Genomic DNA, 22,135 nt, shown 5'->3' with positions numbered 1-22,135 from the left:
ATATAGCTGTAAGTAATGTATATTTATGCTCCACAGTCATAACCAACATTGAAAAAAATTAAAATTTTTTCATTTATGGCAGGCTAATGCATTGGTAAGCGCCAAAATATCGAAAAAAAAAAAACGAAAAAACCTTAAGGAAAAAATAATTAAAAAATAAAGAAGAGAACAAAATATTCGATAAAAATAAAACATTTAACGCAACAACCAGCAAACTACAACATTATCGCATTATCAGCAGAAATTATGCATTTGTTATATGACTCCGGTGACATTGCAAACAGAAATTGACTAAAAGAGAACAAAAATGTAACTTAGGTATTTGAACTCACATAAACTCTGCTTTAAAGCTAATACTAAATAAATACAGTTCTATAATAATATAGATTTTACATGAAGATTTAAAGACAAAAAAACATTAAATTTTGATGATTCGAAAACATTTTTTTTAGTTTTTCATACATTTCACAAAATACCACTTTGACTGTCGAAGTGTGCATTTTTCGTTACCCAGTTCAATTTATACGAGTTTGCTTAGGTTGTAGGGCCGGTCCTCACGCCAAAGTTGACGCAGGATTCCACTAGCTTCTGCACCCACTGTTAGATATAGATCACCAGACACATATAAATCAATGAATATCAATCCAGCAATTTCATTGTTTCGCCGAAAGTCTGTAGGAAGGGCCTATTGGACAGTGTCCAATTAGAATGCCTACCATGGCGGCTAAGAGTAAGTAGTTAAGGACCTCCTGGGTTCTACTTTGGGCCAGAATGATCTCGCCGCTGCACAAGTTTTAGTTTTTGCTAAACTGACGGTGGTTCATAGATCTAACGCTATAGCGGAGTACCGACTCGTTACCAATCTGATGTCATTGGCTTAGGTTACCATCTCTTTCAAGCTCATCGGCGATTTTAGCTATTAACTCTTATAACGCTACATACTAAAAAATGTTTCTTGGGTTTCATTAAGGTACCTCACATACATACAATCACTAATTATATGGAGCCGGATTATCAAAACTTCTGATATTAGTTATATGAGAGCTAGGACAATTTTTCACCAAATTGTATCTATTTTAGGCCCAAAGGTACACGCGAATAAAACAAGTTCTATAATTTTCATTTAGATAACTCAAGTTTTGGCCGATATGTGCAATATAAAGACACCTGGAAGTTCGAAAGTCTTTATGTAAGGTATATTGGGGCTCAAAGAAGTATTGATCCGATTCAATCCATTTTCGATACACTAAGATATTATTGTCAGGAAAGAACTCTCTATGAATTTTAATTGTATATCTCGCACATGGACCGATATTTTCGGTCGAAAGTCAATTGTAGATACCAGGTACATTGGTGCTTGAATAGTTTTGGTTGAATGTGGTCAATTTTTAGTCATAAGGTAGCATACTTGTCGTTATATTAATTTGATCTTGATTTGTGTACTGGAAAGTGAAAGAATCAAGTGGAATTTAAAATTGTGCTATATGGTTGTAGCCGATTTCGCCTATTTACACGCTGGGACATAGGAATGTGAGAAGGTTGCGACGTACTAATTTTAGTCGAAAAAAGTGGGTGGTACCACGCTCAGCTTTCAATTTTCACATCTTCTCATATCATCTCGGAGGTAAAATTTAATGTCTCTGGCGTATTTAGTTATTGTTCTATATATTAACTTAGTTATGGCACTTTATAGGTTTTCGGATAATGGCGATTTGTGGGCGTGGCAGTGGTTTTTTACTAAGGAACGCGCATATCAAGTTTCATCTCAATTGCAGCTTGCACGGACGGAGGACAGACATACAACTTTTCTCGTCATCCGGATCATTTATGTATACGAAACCCTATATCTAGCTTAATTAGTTTTAGGTGATACTTGCAACTTTTAGGTGTACAAAACGATTATACCCTCTAGCAGTATGTTGCAACAGTATAAATATTCACAGTGAAAATTTCAAACAATTACTTAGTGCTTATATAAATTTGAGGGAATATAATATTATTATAATAAAATAGCAAAAAGGCATAACAATGTATAAACAACGCGTTTTAGTTTGCAATCTAGATCCACAGTCAAATTTTATCACCAGCTTTGTACCTAGAAAGAAGTATGCTTAGTCCTTTCTTCAAAAATTCTCCTCGTCTTACCAAAAATATATTATAAATTCGACAATCTCCAAATAACACTCAATATGCAATTCAATACGAAATGCACAACGCCTGACAGCCGCTGATAAGCCGAAGCCGATGATATAATACTCGAAACGCCCTCACCCACCGCCTGTACTCACCGCTCACCGCTTGCAAGCGCTTGCTCGTAAATATTCGGCAATTACGTGCGCATAAATGTGACAGCCGAGGCATTTCATGAATTCGTAATGCATTTCAAAACGCCACAAATGGCTTTTTAAATTAAAATACGCTGAAGCGATATCGGCAATTTTGCGATAAACTGGCGCCCGCCGTCGCCAAGCGACTGTTATTACTCACCCAACCTCGTCAGAGCTACTTGAAGGTGGCAGCTTGTCATTAGTGGTGCGTTTTTACTGAAATAAAAATTTTATGACTTGTTCATTTTACAGTTATAATATGCATTTGACTTGTCAAACATGAAATTTTATGAAAATATAATACATTTTTGTTAACGTTCGCTCGTTACAAGCACGCGAGGCGGCAACTTTTTTTGCTGCACTTAATGTAAATGAGCTGAGAAATCATGTGTGTCTGCACGCATGCGCAATTTGTCGTTTCAAAAAGCATTTGTAGTAGAGTAATTAATTTACACATGCTATAATTCGCTTGCAAATATTACTCTGCTTTGATTTTTATGCAAAAAGAAAAACAAATTTTTTTTTCTTTTCAATTCGAAAAGTGAGCAAAAAATGTAAAACTGTTCTGGTTTTTCATTTTTTTATAGTCTCAACAGGGTGTTTTATGTTTACCACGAAGTGTATAATACTCAGAAGAAAGCGTTGGAGACAGCATTATGATTAGAATAATGAGCTAAGTCAATTAAGCCATGTTCAACGATCCCTGTGTATATATCAAAAATTGTACCTCAGTTTTATGGTGCTAATACTGAGATATCGTTCCGAAATTTTACACACGCCTTTTTCTCTTTCAGCTGCTTCTTATTTGTTGGAATCGCTGATATTGAGCAACTATATCATTTAGCTGTCATACAAACTGACAGCTCAAACTAAGGTCTTTGTAGGGAAACGTTTGATATTTGATGAAATATCTTTACGAAATTTTGGCACGAATTATCCTTTAAGAAGCGCTATAAGCTCCGTAGAAATTCTTAAGATCAGATCACTATAGCATATAGCTGCCATACAAACTGATCGATCAAAAGTCCTTATATGGAAAACTTTTTTGTTTAAAAAGATATCTTCACGAAATTTGGCACGGACCATTTTTTGCTCTAAAAATCAGACCTGGGAAGGGTATTCTGCCATACAAAGCCAAAGTTAACAATTTTTAATTTGAAGAGATATCTTTTTTTTTTTTTTTTTTTAAACAAAGTACAACCAGTCTATTGGAAGCAATTTGTCACATGTCTTGAATCATTTTTGCAGTTTTTGTTTTCAAATTTTTCAATACTGAGCACAGATGCTGCAATTTTATGACTAAATTTAACTGAAAAAATTATTAAAAAATCATAAAATTATTGAAAAACACTTGCAACACGTTCATCATAAATAAATCTTAATACCAGCAGGCAGCTCGGCTGTTCTAAGCATCTAGTTTTGAAACCAGCTGCTGCTAAGCGAACATCAAACTCTGCCAGTAGCAAGCTGAGCAGACTGCCTTGCCCGCGGATTTTTATAAAAACGACTCGCTGCAGATATCTTTTTTCTTCTTTTATTCGTAATTTATTTATTTATTATTTTTCCTTTTTATGTTTTTTTCTTTGAACCACACATGCCTGAAATTTTCTAGCAAGTTTTCCGAGAATTCATTACAAGTGTTCTATTTCCACATAATTAAAATTATTACCATACAACACGGTCCGTCGAGACATATGCCGGGCGCAGCACATGCGTTTCGGTCACACTTGTCTCTAGACAGACAAAATTTGGCAGCTTCACCGGCCAACAAGAGCGAAATGTTGCCGAAAAAGCATGCAACAGTGAACCTCACCTGCGCCACCAACAAACAACTAAAGTTGCTTATCCGCTTAGTCGCCACTTAAATATGAGAAATTAAGTTGTATTTCGTGGCAAGTAATACCCTCATATACCTCTGCTATAAACTTGTGTGTTTGTGTGTCTGTCCACCATAAATGCGTTATTAATTGCTTTCTTGTATTGCATTCATCTGACAGATTTATTCGTTCGTTGTGACAGCTCAAGTTCTGAGCAATTTTTTGCCACATTAAGAAAAAAATTTGTTTGCGTTAAATTTGTTTATGAATTCGGGGTCAATCATTTGCGGTATTTATGACTTACCGGTTATTTATCTAAATCACTTCGTTTACATTTTGATTTTTATTTATTTCAATTTTTATTTAATTTTTGCTGCAAAAAATTTGGGTGGCATGGCGATTTAGAAAAACTGCCGTGATTTAGTGCCGAAAAGACAAAATTTGCCAATAAATTATGCAAGTTGTCTAACAGTAATCCGCATTCCGTAACCAAAAATAAATAAATAGGCTCTTTAATTGATTTAGTGATTGTTCAGTAATCGGTATTTAAGTGGATTTAAAAGTTTTAGATTTATTTCGGTGAAATATGTAGACTATGGACTATAAAAAAGAATGCAGTGTTGACCTTTATGACACAAGGCGAGTCCAGTGGTAGGAATCCAAAATCTTATAGTAGATCTTTGCCGACCGAAATGGTTATCCAAGCTGCTGTAACTGTCATAGAAGGCAGATATACTTCAAAAAAGTCCATAACGACCCAAAAAAGATTCCTACTAGTACTAAAGTAATTACTTAGACGTTGGACTATAATGGAAGCTGCATAATATTAAGATCTTTGCTGTAAGTAGACTGTTTTTTAGGAAAATTTGGACTCAACTGACTCAAATCCGAAACGCTAGAGGAAGTGAAATATAAAGATTTAATTTTTTCTCCTCAAGCCACAAATAGTCAATCTCGGGTCATCCCGGATAAAAGACAATCCATCCAAATCAGCATATCCTTTTTTTCATATGATATGTTTGTCTAAGATGTCTTCCAAAACGACTTGGCATCTTCTGTATCCTGAGATAATGCTTTCGAGTATCATTAAGACAATATTGGTTGTTTTTGAAAGGTGGATTCATAAGGATGTTGGAGGAAAACTTGACATCAAATATATAACATTCCTCATTAATCATGTTGTCGTTTTCTTCTGGTCTCGAATAACTACAATGTCTATACTTTTCCACCATTTTGGCGGTTCACTTATTTACATTCGAAATGAACTACTTTTTACATCATAAATGTTCTACTCAATATCGCGGGATCCTCTTTCTTAACATTGCATATTGTATAAGGCTTAAGCCCGTTTTAAACAAACTGGTTGAACCTTTTCAGTGCGGCATTACCACCATTGATTTTCACATTACGTCAAATCCTAGAGAAGACCGTCGGCAAACAGATCAACATACATACATCATCCTTTGTCGATTTCAAAGCCATTTTCGACAGCATTGACAGGAGCTGCCTATTTGACGTCGTGTCTAAATTTGGTCCCCCTCGAAACTCATACGACTAAGCAGAATGTAGTTGAACACAACCACCATTTTCAATAAAATTGGGACCTCGCTGAATCGTTCGACACCAGAGGTTTAAGACAGTGTGACTCTCTCTCTCGTGCATCTTCTACAATCTAATGTTGAACAAAGCGCGGTATACTCTAAAAGTACAATGTTACTGGAGTTCGCAGATGACATTGACATCGTAGTCCATAAGCTTGCAAATTAAGATCGCAGAATAACTCTTGTCAGCAAATGGTTCCTTGAGGAGCAGATTACTCATGTAATTCGCATAGAAGATTCCTACGTTTTTTTGTGTTCTCGGTTCAGACGATTGGAGTAGAATTATTTTACACTAAAGATCCACCAATAATATTTTCTGAAACACCTTTGGTGTGGGGACTTCTTTATTGACCGCTTACTATTCTTGAGTAACCAATGTTTGGGTGACTAAACTTAAAACCATTATACTTTTAAGACCCTCTTTACTTTTTTATTGAAGTTGAATATATTCGCCAACTCTTTAATATTTTTAATTTCAAAAATACATAATCAACTTTCCACAACTAAAATTCATATAATTTCAATATTCGTTTCTCTCTCACACTCTTCCTCTCTCTTACAGTATTGCGCATGCTCAACAGTCAATCGGACTCACAAGCCGACGGCGGTCTCTACCCGCCACTCTTCAATGTTGCACCACGCGCACATATCACCGTCAATGCCACCTGTGGACAGAGTGGGCGCGAAGAGTATTGCAAATTAGTCGACGCGTATCCGCACAAGAAATGGGCCACACAATGTGGCATTTGCAATGTGCAATCGTCCGATGTGGCCAAGCAGCGACCGATCGAGGCTGTCATCTCCAATACGAATTTCGACGAGCGTTGGTGGCAATCGCCGACGCTACAGTATGGCAGGCACTTTGAATACGTCACGATAACATTGGATTTGCGGCAGGTAAGTGGAATGAAGAGGAGTGATCCAAAGTTACTTTTTTTTGTTATTTCTTTGGTTGCGCTACTTTTTCTGCGGCGGCTTTTCAACAAGCCCGCAATGTTGCCATAATATTTTGACATTTAAATCAATGTTTGGCCGGCGGATAGTGATCGATTAGCGCGCCTGTGGCGTTTGTGTGGGTTGGCTTAATCGCCGATCGTTTGAATATCAACTCAATGGCGGTGATCACTCGAGATCGAGACGCGCTTTAGTAATTTCTTTTTGCTTCGGTAATTATATCTCGCTCTGCAGATCCTGTTTTCCACGGCGCGCTCTCGTTTTACGCCTGTTCCTTTTCAACTTCAGCTTACATCGTTCGCCTTTGCAACTTTCACGCTGCTATTGGCAATTGATTGATGATGTCAATTAAGCGGTCACGACGGCATCAAGTAGGAATGCGCCACAGTTTAGTACGCAGATAAAGAGATCTCTATTTGTTTGTGCGTGTGTAGTAACATTGATCTTGTCGCTCCTAAACAGGCGTTTACTTAATTCGATTAGTTCGCGTTAGCGTCGCAGATAAAGCCGTCAGAAATGACGGAAGCGAGTTGCAGTTCATCATCACACCCATGATTAATGGCAGCAAAATGAGTTGAGTTGCTGCAGAATGTTTGTAGAACAACTGTCTGGCCGCCAAATGAGTTTACAAACCGAGCAGAAGTTATTGTTGTCTGCGCTGTAATTGAAAAGTTGTTGAAAAAACAGTCTCAGTCTTAATAAACCTGAAAAATGTCTATAAAGTACCAGACACTCAGGAATGTATACAAAAACTACATAAATCAAAAATGCAGTTCTCAAGTACTTCAGCAGAAATGTTCTTTGTTTGTGCGAAAAATTCGCCATAAATATTGCGTCAAGTCCAAACAAAGTCATTTTTTCACCACTACAAGGCAGCGAAAGGGAATTTATGGCCAAAGCGCATGCATTAATTATGTCGAGACACTTGCACTTGCTGTTTATACTTAAGTACTACTTGCGGCATGATTCAATTAAAACTAATTGACAAGCGAGCGCGGATCAGGGAGCTCTTTAAACATAGCTCCGTTGAAGATTTACTAAGAAAAGTATTTGTTTTTACATGTTTTTTAGGCACATGATGATATTTATGACCAATAATTTAAATACTTCAATTAAATTAGTGAAGTGTGCTCAACACATCCTCTTTAATGTAATGCTGTAGCTCACTTTTTGATGCCATTGGCAATGAGGTTAGGCATTTCTTAACCAGCCTTGAACGCACGGTTGGTGAGCTCAAAGCTAGTAACGCCGCCCTGCTATCAGAGTGAATAGTCACTGCTCTGAAGGAAGCTGCACTCTGTAGCAGTAATCTACCGCCACTTTAGTGACAGCAACCTCGATTTGAAAAACGTTATAATAGTCAGGAAGTCTGATATTAAATTTATCGCTACTTCAATGGCAGCAACCCCGGGTTGAATAGTCAAGAAGTCTGATAGTTGAAGTTGATACAAAGTACCTGACAATATACTCCTCCACCAACCTTCGCGTCAAGCTTTGAACCATCCAAATCTCCAAATTCTCTGTTCTGATAGAAACTTTCACGGTCATAAACCCTCCGGCTATATCGATGCGCACTATATGCGTGATGGCATTAAGAGCCAGAGTTGGTGTGGATCTTCTTGAACTATACATGCTTATTAGCGTCGCCCATTGCATGGTCTCGAGGTTCCTAGAAAGTGGTTCCCACACAAGGACCCCATAGAACAGAATAAGTTTGACGATAGTGTCGTAGACCCAGAAGACTACTTTTGGAGAGATGCCCTATCTGCTGCCAATGGCTCCTCTGCAACAGTAACAAGCAATTGATGCCATCATTGATCTGTTCTCAATGTTAGGTTCTAGAACAAGCCCTAAATAATGTACCGTATCTACAGCTCGCAGGCGAATACTTGTCAGTGGTGCATCCGGGATATTTGTAGTCTTAGTAGGTATACAATTCTTATACCTCATGGAGCTTGCGATAAGGTAATCAAGGTTCATAGAATATTTATAAGTTATACTATTTATTAAAAAAATAAAATTTCTTCCGGGTTCTTCGATCAGAAACCTCTCATTGGGTCAGCATAATCCAGTTCTAAGCATTAAGCACTCTAGACTTCTTCAGGAATTTCATATAGATAGCTTTAAGTTATAGTGAGTATCATTGTTGTTGTAGTAGCAGCAGAAAAAATTACTTAAGTAAATTGGAGAAATGCTGCGTGGTACAGACCTTGGCCGCATAATAATTCGGGTCCGTAGACTCGACTGTCGTGGGAACGGAACTAACTATAGTCAGCTAGTTTAGAGAAATGCTGTGTGGTTCACACCTCATAAAACTCCGGTTCCATTCCGGTGACATAGACTGTCGTGGGAACGGAACTAACTATAGTCAGCCGTTTTACGTGGTCCTGAATCAACAATTCTGACTACATTTTGAAAAGCTTTTCACATCTGTCACAAATATTCCCACATATATCAGGCTGCCACGTTGACTCTTACACCTTAATCACTTTAGTTTCCAATCGGTAGCCCCCAAAGAGAGCAAAATCGTACATTTTCGCAACCAAAAATTAAATAAATTTATAAATGACATATAAAAGAAGTCAGAAAATGTTAGCAAAGTCGCACACCACTGCACTCCAACGGTGATTGATCGATCTGGCGCTCACTCGTGTACGAACGCTGCCGCCAAATTTGTAGCGTGGCACTGGGTGCCAATTAAGATTCCATTTTGAGCGAAACATTTATACAATTTTGTCACCATGTCGGCGCGTATTTGTTTTGCATCAAACTCACAGTTGCCAACTACATAAAAAATTTCAATTTGACTTCCAATTCAAATTCAAATACACGAAGCAGAACGACGCGACGCCGTGCAACTCTGACTTCAATTTCAATTTGAATGCGATGCAAAATCCAAATCCCCATCTAATCCAAATTGAATCGGCATGAAAATGAAATTGTAACTGTGGCAGGTACAAACTTATACATACAAACATTGCAGTAAATATAATTTTCGAAAAAAAAATACAAACAGTAAGCCATGTATCTTTATATGCTCAGGCTCAGACCCCGCGGTTAACGTGTCGCCGTTGACTTTGGTGGCAATTGTGGAGCAGCGGTCGGTCCCACTGGCTCATTGACTTCTGGCGCGGCGCAATGTAGTTGTCAAGTTGTGTTTTGGTTTACCATTTTTGACACTTGTATAAACATGAGGATGTCGAATTCGCTTGAAAACAAGTTGACAATTTGTTGAAATACGATTTGTGATCGTACGAATTGATATTCGGAGGTGAGCTGATAATGGCAAGAGATTGTGGAAATCTGCAAAGGGGCATGCACTTGCTTATATCGGGTGATTTTTAAGAGCTTGATAACTTTTTAAAAAAAAAAACGCATAAAATTTGCAAAATCTCATCGGTTCTTTATTTGAAACGTTAGATTGGTTCATGACATTTACTTTTTGAAGATAATTTCATTTAAATGTTGACCGCGGCTGCGTCTTAGGTGGTCCATTCGGAAAGTCCAATTTTGGGCAACTTTTTCGAGCATTTCGGCCGGAATAGCCCGAATTTCTTCGGAAATGTTGTCTTCCAAAGCTGGAATAGTTGCTGGCTTATTTCTGTAGACTTTAGACTTGACGTAGCCCCACAAAAAGTCTAAGGCGTTAAATCGCATGATCTTGGTGGCCAACTTACGGGTCCATTTCTTGAGATGAATTGTTCTCCGAAGTTTTCCCTCAAAATGGCCATAGAATCGCGAGCTGTGTGGCATGTAGCGCCATCTTGTTGAAACCACATGAGTCAACATTTAAATGAAATTATCTTTAAAAAGTAAATGTCATGAACCAATCTAACGTTTCAAATAAAGAACCGATGAGATTTTGCAAATTTTATGCGTTTTTTTTTTTAAAAAAGTTATCAAGCTCTTAAAAAATCACCCGATATATTTACATATAACTTATTAGGTTTCCTAATTTAATGGAATTCAACGGGTGTGTAACTATCTGCCAGAATAAACCTCAGGTCGCTGTGGATACCTCATTTTCCAACCCTCTGGCAGTAAATGATATAAAAGTGTGCAGAAAACACACAAAAAATAATGGTAGTCGAAAAAGTATTTTCGTATTTTAATAAAATGTCAACTTATTTTTTCATATTTATAATGAACTTTAATAAACCAAATATGAACCATTTTGGTCAATCAACTTTTGCAATTTTTTCGCTAGAGACATTATTCCATTAATTTAAAACTTTTCTGTCTTCTCGGCAAAAACTGCGACAAGTAATTTTCACAGGCTTCTCTTGAAGCCAACTTTACTCCATTAAGAGAGTTCTGCATTGACCGAAATAAATGGTAGTCCGATGGTGCAAGTGCACAGCCAAGCTCTCCCAGTTTTTGCCGAGTCATCAAAGATGTGTGTGATCTAGCGTTGATCAGATGGAAGACGAAGGTCTTTTCTATTGATCAGTTCTGGCCGTTTTTTTTTCGATTGCTTGCTTCAATCTCATCAGTTGTTGACAGTAAAATGTAGAATCAATCGTTCGACCAGGCTGGAGCAGCTCATAGTGGATGATTCCTTTCCAATACCACCAAACACTCAGCATAACCTCTCGAGGCGTCAATCCTGGCTTTGCGACCATTTGTTGAGCTTCACCACACTTGGACCATGATCTTTTTCACACATTATTGTAGTATTTGATCCACTTTTCGTCTCCTGTTACCATTCGTTTCAGCAAAGAATTAATGAGCTACCCAAAGATTCTTTTTGTAGCCAGCCTTTTTTACAAAAATGGTTCTAAGCCGTTTAATGATGAATGTTAAGTTCCTGAGTTTCTCTACTCGCTAGGTGAAGTTAGCATTGAAGTACTTCGAGACATATCCATATTGGCTTTGAATCTATGATTGAGGTTAAGTTAGGTCAATAGGCTGATTTTTCGTGAAGAATGACCCCACTTGGACAGCTTGAATCATCTCTCTGTTGAACTCCTACGTATCAAAAAACATATCCAAGTGCTTGGAATAAGTTACAAATTTATTGAACCGGCTGATATTTAATCCAGCCAATTCGCCGGGTTCGTAGAAAGTATGTCAACCAAGTAAGTGTCTAGATGTTTCCACCTCATTTTCCACCCGGCAACTTTAATAAATGCAGTCCTTCAAAGTCTTTAGTATCTTTGTGTGAGTGCCAATGAGACAGTGTTCAGTTAAAACACCTACCATTGTGGGCATTGAACCTTGCTAAGAGCTAGTAGTTCCATAACCTTTGTTTTCCACTCTGAACCCGAAGTCTTTCGCAACCTGGTTTCCGACCAAAGCTTACTGAGCTCGTGCGAAACCCATGGATCTCGCTCTCGAGTGCACGAATGCACTCGAACATTTGCTCGATCCCATCCTGATCTAATTTGGGTAAGGGTGACGTTTATTGCAAGCTCGTCGGCTTTACAATTTTCCACGATTTCACTGTGATCAGGCTTCCAGACGAGTTGAATGTCCAGTAACTTAATACTACAGCAAGTGAGGTCATATACTCTTTGACTAACTTTAAGCTCACTTTCAGCGAGTTCCAGGCCTGCATAGTGGCTCTGCTGTCAGAGTGGTTGCATAGTTCCCTAAAAGTAGCCGCACTTCGTTGAAGTGCATACGTTGCTACCTTAACAGCTGCCACGTCTGTTTGAAAGACAATACGGTAGTCTGGCCGTCTGAAACAGGAATCGATAAAGAGCTCCCGACAGAAAACTCCTTCTCTAACCTTGTCCACCCCACCCACATATGCTTCGGAGGTATGGATGCGGAGAAGTTGCCGATAGAAGTAGACACCACGGCCCAGTGGTCCACCGTTTAACCATTTAACGATTCTTCTTCTACGATCTTTTTTCTATCCATTCTGTGCACGACGCAAATAATGTTTGATTGGGTCCACTCTTTCGTTACACGTTTAATCCATGAGCCCTTGTTGTATATTAAAAAAATTGTCTAAATTCGCATGTGTCTAAACGAATTCATATCTACAAGCGCCATGCGGACAATATTTTTGCATAACAACAAATTGTTGACAGCTGCTGTCATTGTCTGCCATCGCCCACAAAAGCCGCACACTTTTAAAATTTTCATTCTTACAGACATTCACACATACATACATACATACGCAGTTGCCTCACAGTGTGTGCCAATAAATTGCCTACATATTCGTGCAAATACGAACAACACAAGTACATACATACACACAATGAGCATAATGACAGTCGCGCTTGCAGCAATGTCAGCGTTGCCACCCCAGTCGAAAAGGTAGCGTCATAAAGCGTCACGCTCTCTTTAATTTCAGGCATGTCAACTTCATACAGAAATAGGTGCCCAACGACAGACAGTTAGACATTCGGAGCGACAGACTGATATTCGCCTATTTGCGTACTCCATGCACACGCAGCTATGTGTGTGTGTGATATTCCAGTGTGTACTCGTGGTCGTTGTTATTTTCGTATTCACTTCAATGACTCACCATCGCGTATGTTCTCGAATTGGCGTCATTAGAACCTCGTCTGGTCTTCGGCTGTGTTTGTAGTGGAGTTCTTGGTAAACTTCAGTCGGTTCCAAGTGTCACTTCAAAATTCAGTAAGTCAGTGGCGGTAGCGACTGCTCCTGCTCATATTTTGTACATAATTTAGCGGTATGTATACAAGTGTGGGTGTTCATCGTTTTGACATTCCTTCACCTACCATATGCATAAATATTTTTCAAATATGTTGCAACTTGATTAATGCTTCCTGTGGCTGGAGCAGACAATGTTTAGCGCAAATGCGTGAAATATTTTGAATTATTGAAATTCCGGCTTCTTCTTTTATTTAGTAAGAATTATGGAAAGTAAGAGAGGTGTCTGATAAATAACCTTATTGATAATTCCTTTTTTTGACAAGAAAGCATATATATAAATGTATCTGTTTTCTGTTCGTTAGTCCTTCCTTCGAATGGCAGGTCACTCATCGAAAGATCCCACATAAGAACATGATGAATTCACAACCTTAATAAGAAATTTATGTCTAGCGATAACTATAACTTATAAAAATCCTTGACCTTATTGGCAAATAACTACTGACAGTCGATTTTCACATGCTTCTCTTCACTAGCAAAATGATTCGCCATAGACAGAACAGGGTGTAAACTCTTGTTGCCTAACCCGAACCGTTGAGGTGGATGCATTGGAACCTTCCAGCCAAGCTTCGATACAAAGCCATCTATGTTATTGATTATATGATTACAAAGCCATCTATGTTATTGGAACATTTATTGATTCATTTTTACTAGATACTAGATATTGACCAAACTTCTAACTAAGTCCACGAATAATCCCATGTAGACAGCTAGAGAGAGCTACTTCAGCGAACTCGCCGGGTTCGTAGAAAGTATGTTAATCAAAATGTTTCAATCTTACCCTCCGAAAGCTGGTGAAGGAGAAAGTGTCGATATGTTTCCACCTCATCATCCTCCTTGCACGTTGACAAGTGGCATTTTCTATAATCTTTAGCTTCTCCTAAATCACTAGCTGAATTTTACAAAGAGCTAGTAGTTCCATGCATATTTTACATTCCATTTTGGGTCAGAAGGTTTTCGCAAACCTACAAGTACTGATAGCTAACCAACGCTTACTAAGCTCTCTTGAGGCACTTAGATCCAGCTCCCGAGTGCACGAAGATAGGAAAACACCAACAACTCGCTCCCAACCTGATGGTATTTAGGTAAGGTTGCTCTCTCTTTCGAGCTCGTCGGCATTCAGCCTTATGAAGCATCTCAGTGGATTGCAAGTTTTTATTATTTCAAATCCAATTGAGTGGAATATGTTCTGTCTGAACTGGCTGAGGGCTGTATATTTACAAGGACAATGTTCAAGTTTCTCCTCATTCTAGACATGCTCTGCATTCCACGTTCATCAAGTATTTGAATATGAGATCCTATAGGTAGGTGCCCAGTGATGAAATCTACCACATTGCTTAGTAGAGGTTTTTGGTTTGTTCACCGTCAACAATACCCAAAAGTACTATTGAACTTTTGACATGAGATGTATCCCTAGAGATTCAAATAACCCTTGAAATAACCTTTAATCAGGTAGTAGTTTCGATATTCAGCCAGATATAGATTGAGAGGCGTAATTTTAATCCATTTAGCCAAGCTTCATGCAACATTTCGAGTTAAGTGACGAAATAGTCTTCTACTGGGCTCATTCATTCAAAGCTACGTCGATCTTGCTAAAAAAAATGTTTGATATTCGGGACCCTAAAGAAAAGGAATTAGTCTTCGACTAGGCTCCTTCATTCATCCATCCATCGTACTAAAAGTAAATCATGTCCGTGGCCCTAAATCCGTAGTTTCCTTAAGATAGACTAACTCTTACATTGTATTTGCGAATATCGATTTCTATAAGATGTGGTGGTTCTTCCTATAGTACTACTTAAATCTTTCATGCTTAAAATAATGTGTTTTTGATCTGTCCACCATCAACGCTAACCGAAAGTACTCGTACTTTTATGCCATGTGTTGCTAGTGTTTTAAGATCTGAGATGTTTCTCTAGACCCCATGGATATTTGGGATATAATTCCGATATTCACCCAGATGTAGAATTTGTTAGTCATGCTTCATAAAAAATTTCGGCTTTTGGGCGGAGTTAGCCCTTTACTAGACTCCCTTATTAAAATTTTATTTATTTGGGAATATCGGTTACTGAAGAACTTAGTTCTCATTCGGACTTTGATATTCGGTTCAATATATGTATATCTGTAGCTTAAGGAGATATGCTGTGTCAACAAGCTTTGGAAATAACTTTGTATATGTCATTCTTAGCTTTCTGGTTAAAATACAAAGATAAAGTAAGATATTTTTCAAAACCGCTACTCTTGACTTTCTTACGTCAAATATATGGAAATGCAACGCTGCTGTTATTTTTCGCTCCAGCACTCCACTCAAGCACTCCTCTCTAGTCAATAACCAAAACAACTTTGCAATGTAAAGTTTACATCAACTATTTGTTTTTGTACAACAACAAATTGAAAGCAAACACATTTCATACCGTTGCCACAACTGTCACTTACCACTTGTCAAAAGGCGCACAGTAGTGACATGCATGCCATGTCAGCACAATTCTTGTCAATTACAACAATAAATCTTCGAAAGCAACATTTTTTTTTTTTACTTTACTTCTTGGCGGAGAGTAAGCAAACCGATTTGTAGCGGGAATTAGTAAGAAACCAATATTAGATGTCAAGAATTGACAAGCGGTATGTCAAAATTACAGAACGATAAATATTATAACGTCAATGGTGACAGAGCGCATGACTATGACTTCTTGCCGGACAGCGAGCAGTAATTTAAAAAATAATTGAAATAAATAAAGTAGGAAATTAAAAAAAAAAAAAATATTTAACGGTTCTTGTCTCCTTTGCGTATAGCGCATTTCCTAACTTTGAACCCACAATTCTCGAGGCATTTAAATTGCTTCATTAATTTTTACCAAATTCGGCAATAAACCGTTGAAAAGTTTTGCTGCTTGGTTGGCGAAAAATTGTCCACACATTACAACAATACCAATGGGTAGAATAAAAACGTGCAACAACTGTAAAATTGGTCGATTGGTTGGTTTGACGCCAGCAAAGCCGCTGCCGCCGCCTTCGCCGAGTGTCTTGTAGCCGGGAATGCTGCCACTGTGTTGCCATTTCGTAACTGTTCTTTTTCAAAAAGCGCATGTTGTTTGACAAGTTGCACTCGTCGCTCACTGTCGCCGCAACAACAACAACAACAACGCCAAGCAATTGACGATCAACAGGCCAGTAAGTCAAAACAACAATAAGTCAACTTAAGCGACTAAAGCGGGACCTCGTTGTTGGTTGTTTGGCTGTTTAGCTGGCTGGCAGTCAGCAACAAGCCGTCAACAACATTTAACAGCCACAGCAATTATTTTAATGATCATTTTATTTACTTACTTAGCATTGCGGCTACTTTGCTTTGCTTTGCTTTTGGTGCTTTTGCCTCTAAAAATTTCAATTGTTTATATTTTAGTTTAATTCGCTTTTTGTTTTTGTACTCTATTGCAATTCACATATCACGGCGCTGGCTCGCGTGTATGGCTAGAATTAATCCTGGTTGCATGCCACATGTTGTTGCAGGCACTTCAGTATGTGGCAGCTATGCATTTGCATATTGTTTGCAGCACAAATCGAAAGGGGCGTGTGCCGGCTGAGGATGCCACACCGTCGTCACTTGTTGACTGCCTATTTGGCTTTAACTAACTGTAAACGGTTGTTAGCCAGTTTTTGAAACATTATTTCGGTGCTTAATTGAAGACAAATGGTTGTGTTGAAATTGATTGCGCTTAAACGGTTTTAATTGAATTTGTGTGTTTTTCGTTAAACCGTTAGCGCGTGGAGTTATTGGTGACTCCTCTTTCATTTTTGGAATCTTCATCAATTGAGGAAAGATAATGTCTGGCTTTGTATACAAAAAAAAACAATTTTTTGAGTACTTCTCTATGGTGCTATCTTCAGCTATTTCTCTCTTACAACAGTTCCGTATCGAAAGGGTTACTAATTGTTACCAAAAAAGTATATTCGTTAATGTTTGTCTGGTCATCGAGATACTATATTAAGCAAGGTAAGATCGTAGGGTTGTTTCTATTGAGGAATCTCACTTTTACAGCTATCAGTCGATCCTTTCTGATGCCCAAAAACTACTAAAAGGGTATCACCAGATCCTTATAGATCGACAAAGCGTTTTGAGCTCACCACAAATTTGTTAAGGTGGTTGGTACCATTGACAGCCACTTCGCTAGCTAAGCCGAACGTGAATCTCACTTGTACAACTTATAACGCTGGTCCAATGTAGTACCTAAAACTCCTATATAATAGAACATAAGACCCTAACAAATTGGCACTTTGAGCTTACCACCAATTGGTTGGTATGACGACTGTCAACTTGGGCTGTTTGAGCCTCAATGTTACAAAGGCTAGAAAGTGGAGGAGAAAGTGCCTAGATATTACCAACTCACCCACCTCCATACAACTTCCTACATCAATAATGTCCGCAAAATTTTTAGCCTGATAAGTATGTCTATTGGGAAAAGTGCAAGAAGAACGCCTACGACTGCGACAATACGTACTCTGTTGAGGTCAAGTATTTTAGTACAAAAGAATCTCGCAGTTGCATAGGAACTGGTCGTCGACCAAGATAAAAAGTCGGGCAAGAGAAAAGAAAATAAGAGATGATTTTACCCCGCCTTCTCCCATACAATTTTGGCAATTTCCGTTTGATAAAATATATAACCTCACCGTGTGTGACAATGTCTGTGTCATAAACCTACAATTGCGGCGAGATCGACTTTACTTCAGAGGACTTCTTATGTTTCACTCTGTGCAAGAAGGTTTCTGCAGCTGCACAAGTTCTGGATGTACACCAGCGCTTTCCGAGCTTATTAGATACAATGACACAGAAAACTTTTTTTCGAAAGGTGAGACCTCAGAAGACTGAATTAGTTTCAAGTCCAGTATTTTTAGGCGCACTTGAATATTATCAAAAACTTCTCAAAAGACATCAAGTCTTTACATAGCAGAACTTAGGATTAATTGGGAAACAATAAAAATATAACTTGAATTACAGAATCAGCCACCTTACAAACTCTGATTACCGAACCCTTGGAGAACAAAATGGACACTGATCGATCAAATGAAACTTACCTGAATATTGCACTTAAGTAAAGAGTTCCGTTCTCAAATATATTTTTTTAATTAATAAAAGGAAAAAGTGATATTTTCTATATAAGTTCGGATGTTTTTCGATTTTTTTTTCCAAATCTACACATCAAAGAACCCCCGCAGATACCATCTTATATCTCCCTTTTAAACTAAATAAATCGCTCCGAACAGAAGTTCAATGCCATATAAATTTTCACACGCCCACCCTTTTTAATGCACTGCGAGAGTGACACATGTGCATCACCAATTCCGGAGACAACAAACAACACAACAAAATAAAAGTCAATACCGCAAATGTCAACGTTGACGAAATGTGTGTAATTGACAAGATCAACATGAAAACCATTTAACGACTTTCTTTTAGCAGCTAAGTAGCCGAACTATTAATGAAAATTAGGAGGATTGGAAACAATTTTTAATGGGGTCATATGAACTACCAAGAAGTAAACAATGAAAACTATTTAAGAATGAGAAGTAGGCACTTCACATAGAGGTGGTCTATAAAGTGATTCAACTAATTAGCTCTTCAAGTTGATGTTGATGCTGTTCCTCAACAGATTGTTGGAAATTGCTGCTTTTACTGAAGCGTATGAAAAACATATTGTCTTGACAGTACAAATTGATGTGGGAATGACGTAAAAGGTGGGGAATGTCATAAGTATATGATGGTGGTGGGGAATGAATGCGTTCATTGTTTTGTAAATATTTTGAAAATATATTTTTGAGTGGAAGATGTAAACCACATGTGTATGGAAAAACTAACAAGTGTGACTTCTTTCATTAATTTATGTTATTTGCTTTTTTCACGAAAGTTCTCCAAGAAACATACATACATATATAAGACCATTAAAACGTCTATGTTAAGAAATTTCCCGATATTTCTTAATACAATATTATTTGTTAGTGAGATTTTTGATTATTTATAAAATTAGTATATGTATAGGTTTGGATTAATAATTCTTAGGCATAAGTATTGGTATTGGTATTAATATTGGTATTGGTATTGGTATTGGTATTGGTACTGGTATTGGTATTGGTATTGATATTAGTATTGGTATTGGTATTGGTATTGATATTGATATTGGTATTGGTATTGGTATTGGTATTTGGTATTGATACTGATATAGGTATTGGTATTCGCATAGGTTTTGGATTGACACTAGCATCGGTATTGGTGTTAGGATTGGTACTTGTATAGTATTGGTTTTGATATTAGTATTAGTATATGTTAAGAAGATTAAATTATGTAGTACTGGTATTGATATTGGTATTTTTATGGGTATTAGTATTAGCATATGTATTGAGATTGGCGCTAGTATTGGAATTGCTATTTGAATGGTATTTAGTACAAATACTGGTAATGGTATTAGTACATGCATCAACTTAAGTTCATATGTATGTATGTATGTGTGCAGCCAAGTTAACCTTGATTGGCAGCAAATACCACATTACAATCAGACCATAAAGAATTCAATACTCCAAATAAAAACAACATGATTATAACAAAAACAACGACAATCAGTGCGTTGTGTGAAAACAAGCTGTGCAGGCGATAAGAGCCCCCAACAACCAACGCAAATGGACGATGGCAACCGGCAAGCTGGCAGCAGCAAGTATGCGCGCAGCTGAGACACAACAAAAACAACAAATGAAATACAAACAAAAGTAAAGTTAAGAAAAATTCCAATATGTGCAACGATAGACACTAAACAACAACAAACAATTGCTGTTTTTGTATTTTGTTGCTGCTGCAAGTGTCGGTGGCAACATTAGCAAACATGTGGCTTCAAATAAAGCAGATTAGCAAAAAATAAATAAAAAGCAATAACTACAAAAAGCATGTAACAAAACAACATGCACTAGATTGCGATTGCGATCGCTGAATATCAGCACTTTGGTGTCTGCAATATGCCACTAGACAAACAGCAACGTTCATAAGTATGTATGACATGTGCAAGTATAGTCAACAACAATAACAAATGCTTAATTTTATCAGCTGTTTGCATGCGGTTACGCTACTGTCCTTGTGGTTGTTGCTATCAGCGCTGTTATCGTTGTTGTTGTTGACGCTGCTTTCATAACGGCTGTATGTTGCCTCTCTCACACTAACAACCCTTACCTGAAGATGCATAAAGAAATGGTGCATCGCTGGCTTCAAGCAAATATATCCTGGTATTCCTAGCAAAAGTTGTTGTTGTTGTTGATTGCCAGCAACATCGTTGCTTGTACTTTTTTCGGCAGCAGCAATCTATATATCAGCAGCTTAAATATCATACACGAAAAATTACTAACCGCATTTGACGGCAAGGCAACTGAGGAAGCTCTGCTGCGCCGTGTAGCAGCAACATGTTGCCGTCGTTCGCGCGGTTGCAGAACATTTTAAAAGCGATAATGTTTGATTTGAGTCGGCGATAAGCTACTCACTTGCTTAGACGACAGGTTGCTCGGATTCGCGGCAACAAAACACTCACATACATACACGAACGTATGTTTGCATGTGTGTGTCTAGGCACTGGCGATTTTCACCATGCACTTGCTTTGCAGACACGAAGAAAAATTATGAAATTGCTAGCTTTGAAATTTAGCATCGTCTTATCTCTTTGTGTAATCAAGCTGAAAATTGAATTTTTTTCGTAATCATTGGTTGCCACCGATTACGTACTGCTAGTAAAGCATTACTTTTGGTTGAGTGGTTTTACTACCGTGTACGTGTTGGTCTAGTAGTTCCGCATTGGTATTTAATGGTGTTATGGTTAGTAGTGATATTCATATATGTAATGATAGTGGTATTTGTAGTGGTAATGGTAATGATATTTGTAATTGTAGTGGTAATGGTAATAATTACGTTTATAGTATTAGTATGTATTTGTATATTGTATAGTGGAATTTTTATGATGATATAAAATATGGTATTGGAATTTATACCAGTAATGATTACATTATTAGTATTTGATTTGGCATTGAAAATGGATTTATTTCTGATGCTGATTTTCGTATTGACAAGGATAATGCTTCTTGTCATGATAATGGTAATGGGTAATAGGTAATGGTAATGGTATTAATACTATATATTATGTTATTGGAATTTGTAATGGTATCCGATACGTTATTAGTATTAGTATTTCTTTTAGCATTGATAATAGATTTATTACTAATACATTTTCATATTGGTAATGGTAATGACATTTGTAATGGTAATGGTAATTTTTGTGTTATTGATAGTAATATTAACTGGTATTTATATACATACATGGTAAAACGTTTGTATTGATATCATATATTTTGGTATTGATTACATTATTAGTATATGTTTTAGCATTGATAATATCTTTAATATTGGTGCTGGGATTCATATAGGTAATGGTAATGATATTTGTAATGGTAATGGGAATTATTGCGTTAATGGTCTTATTTAGTGTGAACTATCGTAATATGATTGTACTGATCCCTGGTATTGGGATTGGTAATGGTAATGATTGCACTATTAGTTTTTTTTTTTTTTGCTTTGAAAATAGCTTTATTATTGATCCTGGTATTTATACTAGTAATGGTAATAGTATTTGCAATGGTAATGGTAATCATTGCGTTAATGATATTAGTATGAACTGGTATTTATACAGTAAAACTTTTGTATTGATATCATATATTTCTTATATTTTGGTATTTGGATCTGTAATGGTAATGATTACACTATCAGTATATCTTTTAGTACTGAAAATAAATG

General features: G+C 37.3%; 1 protein-coding gene across 1 annotated transcript in view; it reads left to right on the top strand.

The window, feature by feature from the left end:
* Positions 1–708: 708 nt before the first annotated feature.
* LOC126753755 (laminin subunit alpha-1-like) overlaps positions 709–22,135 on the top strand; it is a 34,770-nt gene continuing 13,343 nt past the window's right edge. The window contains exons 1-2 of the mRNA XM_050465425.1: positions 709–730; positions 6,308–6,642. Coding sequence (XP_050321382.1) covers positions 709–730; positions 6,308–6,642 — 357 coding nt within the window. The remainder of the gene's footprint in view (positions 731–6,307; positions 6,643–22,135) is intronic.

Source organism: Bactrocera neohumeralis, chromosome 3 (assembly GCF_024586455.1).
Source record: "Bactrocera neohumeralis isolate Rockhampton chromosome 3, APGP_CSIRO_Bneo_wtdbg2-racon-allhic-juicebox.fasta_v2, whole genome shotgun sequence".
Taxonomy (NCBI): domain Eukaryota; kingdom Metazoa; phylum Arthropoda; class Insecta; order Diptera; family Tephritidae; genus Bactrocera; species Bactrocera neohumeralis.
Note: the sequence above shows the minus strand (reverse complement) of the source record. Positions and strands in the feature narration are given on the sequence as shown.